Genomic DNA, 15,442 nt, shown 5'->3' with positions numbered 1-15,442 from the left:
AATATTAAAATATTTAATTAAATTTTAAAATATTAAAAATAAAGTATAAAAAATAAAAAATTATTAAAAATCGAAACCGATCAAATCGAACCGAATCGAACCGAATCAGACCGGTTCGGTTCGGTTCGGTTTCTGACCAAAATCGGTTCGGTTCGATTTTTATAAACACTAAAATTTCGATTTTTGGTTTATTCAGTTCGGTTCGGTTTTGAACCGAACCGACCGAATGCTCACCCCTAGGTCACTTTGGACATTATGGTTGGATATGGGAAAAAGATTGAAAGTAAATTTTTTTTGAATGATATAAATTATAATTTTATCAAAGATCTAGAAAATATAGGAATGTATTTGTTTATGGGTACACTCTATTTTGTTTATGGGTACACTCATTAATTTATATATATATATTATAAATTTAAATTACAATAGAAATAACTGAAATAATTTAAGTATAAATCATAATAAAAATTTTAAAATTAAAAACTATTATATGATATCTTATTTTAATTATTTAATATTTTGATGTTATTTTTGATAAAATTAAATAAATTTTTTATTATTATATTCAATAAATTATATAATATTATAATTTATTTTAAATAAAGAGTATATTATCATTTTCCTTGTTTGGAAAATGGAGGAAAATAAAACTCTTTTTCTCTATGGAAAACAATTTAAAATTACATTTATACCTTTTAATTTTTTTAATTTTATATAAAAATAAAGTTTATTGGCTAAAAAAATCCAACGTTATGAGTTTTTATATTTATAATTTAAAATTTTCATTTTAAATCAAAAAAGTTAAATTTTTAATTTATTATAATTATAGCAACTTTTAAAATTAATTTTGACTATATTTAAATTAATTCACATGTTATTATTTTTACCATATAAATAATTTAATTAATTTGAATTAAAATTTTAAATTCTTAATTACTTAAAATTTTCAATTAATTTTTTTTAAATATAAGAGTATTAAGTATTTAACTATATAATTTAAAAATTTTATATAATTAAGAGTTTAGGATCTTAATTATGATTTAATTTCAATTAATTAAATTATTTATGTGATAAAAATAATGACATATAATGTATCGTATAAATTAATTTAAAAAATGTTACAATTATAATAAATTTAAAAATTATTATTATTTTATTTTTTAAAAAGCAAAACGACCGATTGTATTAATAAAATTATATCAAATAAAGAAGAATATCATTCTAAATAGAGAGACGATTACACCTAATAAATTCTCTAGCCAAAATATGAGCTTGGCAAAAATACTCCTCCTTCTTTCTTATATCTCGAGCATAAATGATTAAAGTCTTCCGAACATAACTACAAAAAGAGAGTTTTTACGAGATAAAACTTGAATAAGATTCTATAACTAACGTCATCATTGCAATTTCCGAAATTTATAATATCTAATAAACCTCCATTGAATATTACCTTCCAAAATAATTAAATCAATAAAATTTGAAAAAAAGTCAACCACAATCACATAAACAGATACATAATTTTTTCACATTAACGAAATGCCTTCTTTCAATCATTGTCTATTGACTGAAAAACAACCATTAAAATATAAAAAATTATGAAAAAATTTCATATGAAAATTAAAAACTTTTATTTCCATCAAAAATAATTTTTTTATTTAAAATTAAAAATTTATATTATAAATATAAAAGTTCATAAAATTAAAATCACTGAGCAACAGACCTAAAAATAAAGGATAAATTAGTAATTTCAAGAAAACTATTAGTTTTTTTCTCCTCTTTCTCTTTCCAAACAAAGGAATTCCTTCTATTTTACATCAATCCAAACATATCGAAGAAAATAAAGAATAAAAAATATAAACTATTTTCCTCTTAATATTTTCCCACCTCCCTTATAAACTATCCAACTATAGTTTTAATGTCTAAACAAACCCCAAATCAGAATTGAAACCTTTTGGGCTAATAATCCAAAGCCCATAATTTACTTGGGCTATGGAACTAACGGCTTCTGGTAGTTGACATTGCTCTGCTTGCAAATTACTGAGGAAAAGGATCACTACCTGGAAGACCGCGATTCTCTGCAATGGGGTCAATAAGAATGATAGGCAAGTCTTACTTCACCTGCAAAATTTCATCTTTACTCTTTCTATATGTGACGTTAATCTCCAAATGTTTATGTAGCTAACAATTGCTTCATTTCTTTGTGTTTTATCGGCGCTCAAAGCAGATATAGCTGTTAACTTCACAGGTCTGTCAGACATTTCATCGAACGCATTATTTACAATGTAATATCGGTTCTTTTTCCTATTGTTTACTCTCTATTCTCAATTTGACAAGTGTATATCCAAGTTTTTGTGCAGATGGAATGTTCAAAGGAATATACAACGGGAAGCAGTACCATGTAGCCGATATAGCTGCTGTTCTGAACCGGGCTTGGAGCGCTGGTGTTGATAGAATAATTGTAAATCTTTTTTCATATCCTTTCCTCATTTTTGAACTTATATATATGCCCTTACTATAGAGTCTATTTCCTACTGATTAATCAATGGAGGTTGCCTTCTTAGATATCATCATGTAATACGTTTCACTAGTTAGTTGTGAATTTAATGCAATATATTTTTATCCTTATTTTCTTTAGGTTTAAGAACATGCAGCATTAAAATGTTACAGAAAATTTTTAACTCAGGAAGCTAAATTAGTAGTTGGTAAAGTACTGGAGTTTATTATAACACTTATTGCATAATGGTATGATTTGCTATTTTTGTTGAAATTATGTAGTGTGACTAGTGTCCTTACAACTATAGTTGGATTTGTGGTCACAGGTGACTGGTGGATCTCTAGAGGAGTCCAAAGAAGCTCTGGCCATTGCAGAGACTGATGGTTTGGCCATTATTATTTTGTTATTTGTGTTTTGTGTTCTCTTTCTTTTTTTAAGGGGATATTGATATATTTCCAAAAACATGGCTTTTTATTAATTTTGAAATCTTTTGTTCTTGCTTGTTACAGGAAGGCTCTTTTGTACAGTTGGGGTCCACCCTACCAGGTGCAAGGTTGATTTTGTCCTTTTCATCAATTGTGTTTATTTTTGACGTATTCCGGATGTATACAAATTGCACTACTTTATCTGGGGAGGTTTAGAATTTTTTTCTATGTATATTCAGGAGTTTGAAGAAAGCACAGATCCAGAGCAGCATTTTCAGTCTCTTCTGTCATTGGCCCAAGAGGGAATTCAGAAAGGGAAGGTATAATTTATTGGCCTCTTTACAAGGGGTAAATCATCATAAACATCAGTGCATGTAATGCATATGTGTGTATGTGCCCGAGAGTTTATCTTACATCTTAAATTTGATTCTGCTTTTCATCATTTGGGGTAATAGGTTTCTGAATTATTGGCTTTATTGGTATTAACTCCTATTAAATATTAATGGTATTGAGCTTTGCTTGCAAAGACAAATTATAGCTAATAGTTACACGTGTTTTTAGTGCTATGATCTTAGATATGATATTCTTCATTAAATGCTTTATGCATTTCTTATGCTTAGGAAAGCCATACCACTCCAGTTAACTTTTATATTATTATTTATGATGTGCTTTGCACTTGGATGTTGAAATAAGGTGGTGGCAATTGGAGAGTGTGGATTGGATTATGACAGGCTTCACTTTTGTCCAGCAGAGATTCAGAAGAAGTAAGTCATTGCTGATGGAACTGCTTCTAGGGGACTTCATCTGTTTCTATCACCTTGTTGCCTGTTTCATCTAATCAAGTGTTTTCCTGACTTCAACTTTTATCCATGTGGAAAATGTAGGTACTTTGAGAAGCAGTTTGAACTAGCATATGCCACGAAGCTGCCTATGTTCCTACATATGCGTGCAGCTGCTGAAGATTTCTGTGAAATTGTGGCACGCAACAAGGATAAGTGAGTTTGCTAATCTCAGCTAAATCTTGCTTCATACTAATTTTGCCATATTATCATTGTTTTGGTCTGGCCTTTACTTCTTGTGTGAATGATATATGTAATTCTAGACCATTGTAATAATTTTCCATGAGAAGGAAAGAAAACTAGGTCCCAACCACTTGTACATTAATTCTTCAGCTTGAGTGTGCTTCCGAAATAGGGAAAACCATTTCATTGCCAAAGAAATGCCCAAATGGTAAGTGAAAAAGTATAGTCAAACTGCAGTCTCTCTCTCTTTCTCTCTTAATTCTTTTCTTGTTCTGCAGAAATGGGGTCAAACTTTTAATTAAAATTTCACCAATTTATAATAGTTTCTCTGACGGAATATATGGGTTATTCTGATTTTACAGATTCAGTGCTGGGGTCGCTCATTCATTTACTGGCAGTGCGGAAGATTGTGATAAACTTCTTGCATTCAATAATATTTACATAGGTCAAAGCAACAACCATTTTATCTTTCAAGTTGTCTCTGGATTTGCATATAGTTCCCTACTGAGGTTCTGGTAAACAGGTGTAAATGGTTGCTCACTAAAGATGATTGAGAACCTTGATGTCATAAAGGGTATTCCTGTTGAGAGAATGATGATTGAGACAGATTCTCCATATTGTGAAATCAAGAATACTCATGCAGGGATTAAATTCGTAAAATCTTTGTGGCCCTCAAAGAAGAAAGAGAAGTATGATCAGGACTGCATTGTCAAAGGCCGGAATGAGCCTTGTTTAGTTCGGTGAGGATTTATTTTAATTTTAAAAGGTTAAGTTTTGCTAAGGGAACTATTTGTGTAGGTTACTTTTATGTTAAAACAGCCATGTCTTCAAGCAGAATTCTAGATTTTCTATTTTTTTTCCTATAAAAGCAATTATCTTTCCTTTTTCTTTTTCTTTCTTTCAAAAAATCAATTTTCTATGTTCGAAGAAACTTTCTTCTCATTTTTGCTTCTAGAAAAGCTTAAAAAAAAAGAGTTGGTTTTAGGAGTGAATCAAAAGACTATCTTAATTGTTAGTTCTCCTTTTCTGTTTTCTGAAACGATATGGGTGTTGTTTCCAGGCAAGTTCTTGAGGTTGTGGCTGGCTGTAAAGGTGTCCATGACATAGATCAAATAAGCAAGACAATTTATCTCAACACCTGTAGGTAAGTATTTTGTTGAGTTATTTTATTGGTTGCTATTGATGGATAGAGCATTCTTAGGCAACTTTTTTCTACAATCAAAATCTTGGCTGTTTATTGAGTTCTCTCGAAGATTGAGCTTTGAAAAGTAATGTGAGCCAAGCATAGTGCCAAGTTCAAGAGTCATTTTCATTTTAGTTTAAACGTTTTGCTGCACGTTGCAGGGTTTTCTTTCCCCATGATTTGGATTCCGCTGCAGATGCTCTTGATGGTCGTCATGATTCTTAGTGAAGTTCTTATCCTCAAGGAAGATTTTCTTCTTGTAGTGGGAGATCCTCAACAGCCCCCACCCCTTCTTTTTTCCTTTTAAAAGATTGTGGAAGTAGGAACCATAACGAGGCTTTATCATCTAAGGGTTCAGGCGTTCCCCCTGTTTTTTTGGTTTGGGTCATTTACTTGGTTGAATTCCATAATTTCCAATTGTGCAACTGACATTATAGAACTAAGTTGTTGAAAATGAAAACGCCATTGCAATGAACACTTTACAAGAGAACGTTCACCCATCCATCCTAGCAAGATTTGTCGAGAAAGTGGAGTAAAACGCAGGATCAGTGAATATCATCTAACCTATAATTCTACACCACAAAGCATTTTCACTTGAATTTAAAGCTTGAAACCACTGGTATCTTGCAGCGTAAGTTTGCAGAATCATTTCCATCAGTGGATTGTTCTTCAATAGCTAAAAGCTTAGAACACAATGCAGTCAGCAAACTACAAGGATAATTCTTGGCATGCTATTTAAATTCTTGTACAATCTCGGGCTACATAACTAAAAAATGCATGACAAAGACTGCTTTTAATTAACTTTCTTGCTAGCTAATTTGCAGGAACCCTTTGTAAAGGGCAGGGGAGCAATGAAAGACAAAAAGAACCGCAAGGATCGAAAAATCTGCCAGTGCTATATTTTCTCATAATGCTCCTCTGGTGCTTCATTTAACAGCAATTTAAGCCCTCATTGAGCTACTCTATGTTTTGGTCAGGAGCCAATGCTAGAAAGCAATTCACTGCTGTCAAGATTATCTACTGTATTTGCTTCTATAGCTGGTGGAGAACGTGCTCTTTCTGCAGCCAAATTCAATCTCAAAGGTCGCCCTTCCACTTCCTGTTTATAGAATAACAATAGATGATCACAAAAATGATTCAACTTTGCAAAATCTATAGCCAACAAAGTCTTACCGCTCCATTCATGGCATTTAGAGCAGCTTCTGCATTTTCATCAGACTCAAATGAGACGAACCCAAAACCTCGAGATCTTCCTGTGTCTCTTTCATAGATGACTTTGGCACTTAACAGACCTGGTTGGTTTGCAAAAGCATCTATTAGACCTTGAGACGTAAGGCCCCAACCGAGGTTTCCTGCATAGATCTTGTGTGGACTGTCTACAAAGCCTTTGTAGGAGCTCCGAATCTTTGGTGCCATTACTTCCTTCTCACCTCCCCTTGGCACTTCGGGGAAGTTCACCCTCACAGTTCTACCTCCAATTTGCTGGTGACCATCAACATCAGTAAAAGATTACCAATTTCATCGTCACATTTGATGTTTAGTTAACAGTTGAAAATACAAATGTGGCTCCAGCTTCTGCTCAATGTTAAAGCTTATGCACTTGCACACACATGAACAGTTGCAAAGAAAAGATTCAAACCTCCATGTGCACGTAAAGATCTATGGAGCTGAGTTATGCTCAACTGCCCACATCAGAATAATGATAACATATAAAATATCTGTTGTTAAGATCATGACATGTACGGGTACCTATAAATTTTTAAATAGACGTGCTTTTCTCATCTGTTCGAAAGAGAATGAGCAGCCTTCTTACATGCCTGATTAGGGATGTTAATGAATTGGATATTTTTAATTATCCGATCTAATTAAATTTTAATAAAATAAAATAAATTATATATGTTGGAATTGATTTTGAATTTTATCTCTGAGTACTAAATAATTAATTTAATATAAAAATATATATTTTTATAATAATATTTATAATATTTTTTATATATTTTATTTAAAAATTAAAATTTAAATGTTTTCTAAAAATATTAAATTTTTAAAATGAAAATTATTAGTAAAAAATATTTTTTTATATAAATTGATAATTAGAATACATGAGACTTAATAGGATTCGAGTTTGGATTTTATTTAGTTTAATTTTAGCGTACCTTGCCCAATTACATCCCTAAGCAGTTTGTAGTTATAAGAGAATATAAGGCCTTAAACTTCTGCTTTGTCTTCTACCTCATCACTAAACATAACTTTTTTTAAACATTTCAACCCAGACCATTTCCTCCTCTCATTCAATATCCCACAGTTTCACATACCCAGACCCGACAAGGTTCAACCAGAAAGCACAGGGACAAATGCAAGAACCATCAGAAATAAACAGAATGCAAGGGAATAAAAGAGTGGCACTTACCGATCCATTGAACATCCGAATTGCTTCTTTAGCTTCTTCATCGTTTGCCATTGTAACAAAGCCAAAACCCCTGCTCCTATCAGTGACGCGATCATAAATAATCTATACACGAAATCCAAATCAATCAGCAAAACTTTTCCTCTGTAATTGAACAAGAAAAAAAAAAAAATCAAACATGAGAAAATCTTCAACCTCAACATTGATGACACGACCAGCCTCCTGGAAAACCTCTGTCAATTGTGAAGAAGTCATAGCATATGGCAAATTGCCCACATAAAGCCTCCCTCCTTCGTTTGAATCTATGGGTTTCAGTTCCTCATATTCTTCTTCTTGTTCCCAGTCTTCACCTTCAGATTGTGGGTCATCTTGAGCCGTTATGTCATCATCTTGAGCTACTTCAAAACTGTCGAAAGCCGCGAAAGCAGCGTGAAAATGAGGAGGGGAGAGGAGAAGATGGGAATTTGGGAAATGGGTGTTAAGCTTGAGTTTTAAGGGATTAAAGGGCTTTGATGAGTAGTGGGTAGGGAGTGGAAGAGGAGAAGGAGTAAAGGAGAGGTTGGAGAGTTTGGCGTGAAGAGGAGAAGAAGAAACAGTGGAGGCTGCCATGGAAAGAGCTGACACTCTAACAGGAAAAATATTTGCTTTTTGCGTCGGGAAAAAAGAGATTGAGAAGGAAACTTTGAAAGCGGAAGATGAGTGGTGGATAAGGTGGGTTGGTTGATAAAAGATTGATATGTGTGAAATTTAATATAATTCAATTTTTTAATTTAAATTAATTTTTTTAATTAATAATTGACTAATAAAATAAAATTTTAAAAATTAAAATGTTTAATATTAAAAAAATAAAATTAAAAGCATTGATTATAATTAATAGGAAATGAAACTATTTAGTTATTTTCTACCTATTTTGCCCCCCTATTATAATGCACCCCTATAAACTAGCACAGTGAGTGCTTGCCGTCAATGCTCTGGAGTTTGAAGTCTGCTGCTACTGCTTTATATTATTGCCCATCTTGAAATGGCATGAATTCCCATTCTGCAGTCACTTCATTATATTTGTACAAAAGCCCATCAGCTGAAATCTTCCAAATGCACTCTCTTTCACAACGGTCAGAGTCCCTTTCATAAGAATAAGCAATAAAACCATGCCATTTTGAATCATCCCATTTCACATTACAGTAAAACAGTGTAGTTCCCCAGAAGTTAACAGAGAATTTCCAGAAGATTTTTGACCCATCTGCAACAGAATGATGTCCAAGATCATCGTCGCGAGATCGGCAATGGATGTTCATGGTTCTCCCATTTCCCAGCTTGTTAGTTATCACAACATTAACTTTTCCCAACACAATGTGTTGAGAACCCATCAGCAAGAACGTTAGAATGACACTGCAGCTTCTGTTTCTGATGTTTGTCATTCTAAATTACTGTTATGTTCTTTTGTTTAGGAAACTCATGTGTTATTTCAATGCATCTATTGTTGTTTATAGTTCTGCATGTGGGATTCAAGCAAAGTATATGACTAGCTACCTCTCTTTTTTATATGAACATGTTATTTTTGTTGCTGCTTTTCTTTGGCTCATCTAAAATTTACAATGGTGTCAAGCGGCTATGTTTACTGAATATTTTGAAAATTAAAGAACCTTGGAACTTGTGAGCCAGAATATTTATTTCTTTCCATTGAACCTGACCCAAGTAGATCCAAGGAAAGAATTTCATGCACTTAAGCTCACCTCTAACCAACTTAAGAATGTAAATAGGTAAAGTACTCAATGAAAATCACTATATATAAATCTGAATCCATTAATATTATTAATAATGAATCCATCCCAAACCCAATTAAAATTTATCTTAAACTACCTAAACATGTCCTGAATGTATATACAAAACTCAAACCCGATTACATGCTATTAAAATCTATTCTATTAGGATTCGGTGAGATCGGAGACTTCTATTAGGGTTCCGTCAGATCGAAGACTCCAAAAATACCCGACCATGTCATCCCTAAGCCAACTCCAACTATTTTGGAGTTAAGACTTGGTTAAATTGAGTTTTGAGTTTATATTAGAAGCATATGACGGGAAGAAAGTAACATTACTCTAAACATGTAACAAGTGAAGCCTTCAAGAGTTCCTACCTTAATTGTTAAGTTTCTTTCCTTCTTATAGCATGCTGCAACTTTTTACCAACAGAAGGATGAAGTAGAAATAATATTGCACCAATTAATACTGTCCTCTGCATTTTCAAGTATTCCCTCAATAAATGGGACATCACATGGTGATTATTACACAAAAGTATGTGATAACATAAATGAAGTTCCATGCTAAAACACATGGTGATTACAAAAATATAGGTGATAACACAAGTTTTCCAGGATTACATTATTTTAAGAACTTGAAAAACCAGACAGATAACACACTGCTGCAACATCATTCAGGATCACAGACACAACCAAACTTTCACAGCATCATTAAAAGATGGGAATGGACCCATTTTATTTTCTAGTAGTTTAATTTTTTTTTTTTTTTAACAATGCATTAAGGTTTTCATCTCTGATCACCCAATGAATTCAGGATTGCTTGGAATGACAAAGATGACCATAATGCAGGAGCCAAGAATGATTTGCCCAGCAACCAAATGGCAGAGTCAATCTCCATAAAGGCGTGCAACAAACTAAAATGCAACAGACCTTCTTCATCTGGTTGCATCGACGATGGGATTTGACGCTTAGTTCAAGAACTAAGCCCCAAATCCACACACTTGTTGTTAGACTTTCAGGTTGCAACAGTCATCTGCTGCTGCAACCCACTTAGTGGGCATAACATTGTTATGTCCACTGTCCATCATGAGTGAAAAAGATGGCACTTGTGATGCCAAAAAGTTGATTGAGAAGTAATCAAGATCTCTCCTAGTATACATACTCGTCACTTCAGATCCTGAAAGACTTGATCCACCACCATTTGCTTCGGTTGATGAGTTCAATGTTCCACTGTCAAGCTGCACAACTTCAGAACTCTGGGAACCAGTTGACTTTGATATTTTAGCATCACCAGCTTTCGTTGCCTCAGTTTTACCTATTCCATTGTCTGAAGTCTTTGTGTTCAAGAAACGGCCACCAGTTCCCCTTGGGCGTCGCATTGCATGAAGATGGCGTGAAAGGTGCATGTAAGACTGTAGACAAAAACAAAAACCTTAGGAGAAAGGAACTTCCATTTCAATTCCCAAATTATAATACGTTGATCTTAATAAATCAAATATTATGAAAAAAGTTGAAAACCTGACAAGCTTAAGAGCAGAATCAAATGTTACTATGAAAACCCGAATCAGCATATTAGACCAATCAGATCAATGGCCATTAAAGCCAGACACTTCTTTAAATGGCCAAAACAAATTCTGGGTTTGATTTAATATAGAAGTGAATGTATTAGAGGGCTAGCACTTATCATTTTTAACTAACTGATGTTTGCTAAAGTTGATATTGAATTTTTACTTGACCTGATTGTCATCTTAGGTGAGGTTAAGAAACAAGGAACTGAGGATTAAGAATTGAAGTTACACAGGTGTTCGAATTTGTCTTACCACACTTTCAACATTCTATGATATAAAATTTTCCATTCTATAGCAATTACTAGTTCAAGTTGTGAACCTAATACAACACACCTTACGATTTCTTGTTGACTTATTCTCCAGCAGTACAGCCTTTGCACGGGTTTTTCGACGCCTGATGATTCCATGGTACTGCTTAGGATTAACAAATATGGGTCCATCATCTGTTGTCATGTTCATTGGCAGCATTATTCGCCCCTATAGTTGGATGAAAAACAAATGAAAGAGTTCATGTTATGTTTCCAGTCACAACAGGTTATTGATTACATGTTAACATAACCCTGGTACAAAAGAAGAAGAAGTAGAAGGGTGGGACACCACACTAACAGCAGACAACATTAAACAAATGGAAATTAACATTGTTTTGAATGGGTAAATGTAGTTGCAAGAAAATTTTTCAAGGAGCTATAAATCTAGAAAGGAAGAGACATATACCAATACTTGAGGTCCATAAGTTGAGAATACTCCATAACTTCCATCCACACCAGGATATTTTGCATAGATCTGCAATCATTTCAGAAGCAACAAGCAGCAATCAGACATCAGTCCTAAGAACCAATTTGGAATGATAAAAAAAGAGAACTTGCTAGTTTTAAGAATAATGGCCATACCATAGGCTGACCAAATCCCTGATCAATATGAGCATGATATTCAGGCAAAGATGTTTGCAGAGAGATGGCTGTCTGAGGAGTTTTTTGTCCATCACCTAAACTTTTGCAGTCACCTGAAAGAAAAACACCTGGTTGGTGAATAAATTCATACTAGAATATATGATCTTTAAGCAACTTTTCATAAATTGAAACCTCTATCTATCAACAAGGACTGGCTTGCTATGTTTTCTGAGAAAATCAGAAGGATCATATATAACTAGTCCTACACAATTTTGAAGTAAAAAAGAAAACATTTGAAGTGGTTCATTGCCTCAAATCAAAGCACTTGACTGTGAAGATACTTGGATCAAAGCATAAAGTCAATAACATCCTTATAGAAGAAGAGTTGAAAATCAAATTGATTTGGGTCAGGTGGGAGTTAAGGAGAGGGATGGCTTCCATCATTATGTAGCAAAAGCTTAATAAGCTTCCAATGGACCCGAAAAAGAAAATCGAATAATTTCCAAAAAATGTAAAATTTTTTAACAACTTGAAGCTGAACGCTAAAACTTAAGTTTCTAATAAACAAACAGTATCAGCAACAGCTCAGAATGCATAAGAGTAGCATTCTAATTACTCATCCAGTCTTACGATCGACTCATCCATGGCTAGATGAACCATTTCGGAATGATGTTATATCAGTACCTACGACCAAGCTATCAGTATCTACACCTTGTACTGGGACTTAAAGTTGTCAATTCGATGACTGTGCCATTGTTAATTTTGTATCCATAAGTTTCAAATCTTTGAGCAATATGTGTTTGCTTATATTGATGGCGGAAAAAGGTATATGAAGTCATTTGAGAAACTTATTTTCTCTTTTTCAGAATAGATTTCCTCCTTGAGTTGGATAATTCTTCATCTGTTGTATGAATCAATCTGCCAAACCATATAACAACCTCCTCTTTTCAAATTTAATTCAAGACCTTCAAAATACAGAGATATTCTTACTCGGAAAACTTAGATGTGAAAGATCACACACAACAGAGAGGAATTTATTTTTAGATCACACAAAATAAAACTGGAAGAAAACAAGGGAAAGATAGAAAAAAAGGAAAAAGAAGAAGTTTTAATGCCATTTTAGATGACACATCCTGATCCAAAATTGACACTACTTCCCTTCAATCTTCTTTGCATTGCATGTGTAGTTTGGTATCCTACATGCATTACCCTTAATTATTGTTTCATGAACAAGAGGCAATATCAAACCAAACACAACTCTCACTACCCTTACTTGCATCCTATTTCCAATCAATTCATGGCCAGTACCTTTGTAGTTCAAGGCACTACCTCATATTTCTTAGTAAAAATTACTATTTGGTCCCTGTACTATAAAGAAACTCATTAGTTAGTATATCAATTTTAAAAAATATATTAAAACCTTACTGATATTTTACAAGTGTCTACTATTCAGTTCCTCTATTAATTTTAGCCGTCAAATAAGGATAAATTAATAGACTTTTTATGAAACTAAGAAATCCACTAATAAATTTTTTCAAACACTTAACTGTTTGTTTTAACAGAAAGACTGATTAGTGGATTTTTTAAAATCTATAAACATTTTACTATAGTTTTTCAAAATTATAAGAACCAATTAATAAATTAAGGACTAAATAGTAAATTTTCCTTTTTTTTAGGACTAGCAGCAATGAAAAGATGATAAACAATAGAGCTTTCTCAAAGCTTTTCAAGTTATATTTCAGTAATCTACTGAAAATCTAATCAATCAATTGAAAATACATAATTGCAGGAGGAAATTTACCAGGAAAGATAGTGAATTGAGTGATATTCCCTTTATCTATCCCTTGCTCAATAGCTCGCCTGGCTTGCTTCATGGAAGAGAGCTGGTCTTCACCGGTTGGTGGCTGTTCCATTGAAGAAGGCTTGAATAGAGCACAGGATTCACCATAAGAAGATTGAGATCCAAAAGCATTCCACCAGGGCATTGATGGCACAGACAACAGCTGCCCAATTGGGTTATGGACGATTTCTTCATGTTCTTTGAAGTACAGAGTTTTCACAGCCATTAAAATCCTCCAAGCTGATTTGAACAATGGATTCTTTAGGCGATAAAGTTCAAATTAAATCCTGCAGTCTGTGAAAACTAAAAAATCCCATCAATACTTTGCAATATTCTGCTTCAAGAAGACATGAAAAAGAAAAGAACATATTATTCTTCTCCTTAAAAAATTTTATAACCAACGATCTTCAAAACCAGATTAGGTCAGAAGGGAAAACCATAGTAAATTGCAAAATCAGAACAAGTGAAGCAGAAAAATAAAATCTTGAGAAAAAAGAAAAAGCAAAAAGATTCTGAGAAAATAGAAATATGAAAGAAAGAGTAGAAGATTGAAGATGGAGGGCTTACTTAACAGAAACAGTACGTAGCAGATAAGAAGCAGCTGCGAGTTCTAGAGAAACGGAAGCAGAGAGAAACCCCATTTGTTAGGAGCCATGTCGGAACAATTTCAAGCAGAAAACAGAAAGAAAGTGAGGGAAAGGGGAAGAAAGAGAGAGAGATCGGCGATAAATGCATACAAGTGAGATGAAACTACAGGCCAGTCACCAATGAGCTCTAGCTTTCATGCAAGTGTTTTGTACTACATGCAGTAACATTGTATATAACATTATATCGTTGGAAATATTTTATTGTCTTTTTATGTTTATTATAATTATAAATAAATTATTCAATGTGGGAGATTCTGATTTTTCGTTAACCTAATTTTAGTATTTTAAATAAAATTTTTTATCAAGATTTAAATATAATAGGATAATAGGATTTATTTCATTAAGTAAATATTCTTTTCTTTGTAAAATATTATAAAAAAAACTATATGTATATTTGAAAAAAAAAACAATCAATTGGAGATTTCATTGCTTATTTGAAAGCACAATATGATTTTTTAAAATAACTATTTTATTTAAAGAAAAATTATTTAAAGAGAATATAAATTTTGAAATTTTTTGATCGAAAATTTAAAATATAAAATTTGAGATTTCTCATATTTACTCTGATAAATTTAACACCGATTAAACATGAAATGTTTTAAAAATTTTAAAATTTATGAAGTGGGTTGCATATAATTGTGTACAGGTAAAGTGGTTTTTGCATGCTTAACACTATCTATGTCTGCTTCCTAATTAATTATATAAATTAATAATAATAATTATTGGATGGTGATCTAGATTACCACTTTTTCTCTTTAATTTCTTGAAGTGAAAGTTTCTAGGTTTGTCTTTTTTGAATCACTTATTGCTGTGATGTCTTTGGAGAAAAAGGTCTTCAAACGTGCTTCCTTAGCGTTTTGGTTAAGCCTTTTTATTTTATTTTTTTGAATTAAAGAACAGTAATTATTTTTTATTTAAAATTATAAATATTAATAATTAATTTTTAATTAATAATAAATTTTAAAAAAAAGTCGATCACCAAATTGTTATAAATATATAACAATAAATTTTAATATAAACATTATTTTATTAATAAAATAAAATTTTAGAAATTAAATCATTTTCACTAAAAATCATGGATTGAATTGTGATTTTTCTCAAATTTTATAAAATATATTATTATTATTATTATTGAGGGAATATACTAATTTAATTTATGAAATTTCTTAATTATACTCTGGATAATTGATTACTCCAAAGACTTTAT

General features: G+C 32.3%; 4 protein-coding genes across 6 annotated transcripts; 1 reads left to right on the top strand and 3 right to left on the bottom strand.

Annotated features, from left to right (window-relative positions):
* Nucleotides 1–1,972: 1,972 nt before the first annotated feature.
* LOC110623098 (putative deoxyribonuclease TATDN1) lies at nt 1,973–5,599 on the top strand. 2 transcript variants are annotated; one of them, XM_021767980.2, is made up of 12 exons: nt 1,973–2,102; nt 2,225–2,245; nt 2,358–2,458; nt 2,820–2,877; nt 3,004–3,047; nt 3,159–3,239; nt 3,613–3,683; nt 3,804–3,914; nt 4,304–4,386; nt 4,465–4,681; nt 5,002–5,085; nt 5,286–5,599. In XM_021767980.2, the coding sequence occupies exons 1-12, from the start codon at nt 2,081–2,083 to the stop codon at nt 5,347–5,349; spliced, it is 957 nt and encodes a 318-aa protein (XP_021623672.1). In that variant the 5' UTR covers nt 1,973–2,080; the 3' UTR covers nt 5,350–5,599. The 2 variants fall into 2 exon arrangements, with proteins under 2 accessions (XP_021623672.1, XP_021623671.1); XM_021767979.2 differs by having other exon boundaries at nt 2,802–2,877.
* A 161-nt stretch (nt 5,600–5,760) lies between these two features.
* LOC110623099 (33 kDa ribonucleoprotein, chloroplastic) lies at nt 5,761–8,251 on the bottom strand. The gene is made up of 4 exons (XM_021767981.2): nt 7,727–8,251; nt 7,535–7,636; nt 6,298–6,606; nt 5,761–6,223 (listed from the first exon to the last, which is right to left on the bottom strand). Exons 1-4 carry the CDS (start codon nt 8,138–8,140, stop codon nt 6,098–6,100), a joined length of 951 nt encoding a protein of 316 aa, XP_021623673.1. The 5' UTR covers nt 8,141–8,251; the 3' UTR covers nt 5,761–6,097.
* A 284-nt stretch (nt 8,252–8,535) lies between these two features.
* On the bottom strand, nt 8,536–8,949 carry LOC110622033 (self-incompatibility protein S1). The gene has a single exon (XM_021766378.2). It carries the CDS (start codon nt 8,947–8,949, stop codon nt 8,536–8,538), a length of 414 nt encoding a protein of 137 aa, XP_021622070.1.
* A 1,090-nt stretch (nt 8,950–10,039) lies between these two features.
* On the bottom strand, nt 10,040–14,378 carry LOC110622213 (nuclear transcription factor Y subunit A-10). 2 transcript variants are annotated; one of them, XM_021766645.2, is made up of 6 exons: nt 14,156–14,378; nt 13,550–13,891; nt 11,749–11,861; nt 11,573–11,641; nt 11,192–11,335; nt 10,040–10,702 (listed from the first exon to the last, which is right to left on the bottom strand). In XM_021766645.2, exons 2-6 carry the CDS (start codon nt 13,812–13,814, stop codon nt 10,298–10,300), a joined length of 996 nt encoding a protein of 331 aa, XP_021622337.1. In that variant the 5' UTR covers nt 13,815–13,891; nt 14,156–14,378; the 3' UTR covers nt 10,040–10,297. The 2 variants fall into 2 exon arrangements, with proteins under 2 accessions (XP_021622337.1, XP_021622336.1); XM_021766644.2 differs by having other exon boundaries at nt 13,550–13,882; nt 14,156–14,377.
* Nucleotides 14,379–15,442: the final 1,064 nt, after the last annotated feature.

The sequence above is a fragment of the Manihot esculenta genome, chromosome 9, assembly GCF_001659605.2.
Source record: "Manihot esculenta cultivar AM560-2 chromosome 9, M.esculenta_v8, whole genome shotgun sequence".
Taxonomy (NCBI): domain Eukaryota; kingdom Viridiplantae; phylum Streptophyta; class Magnoliopsida; order Malpighiales; family Euphorbiaceae; genus Manihot; species Manihot esculenta.
Note: the sequence above shows the minus strand (reverse complement) of the source record. Positions and strands in the feature narration are given on the sequence as shown.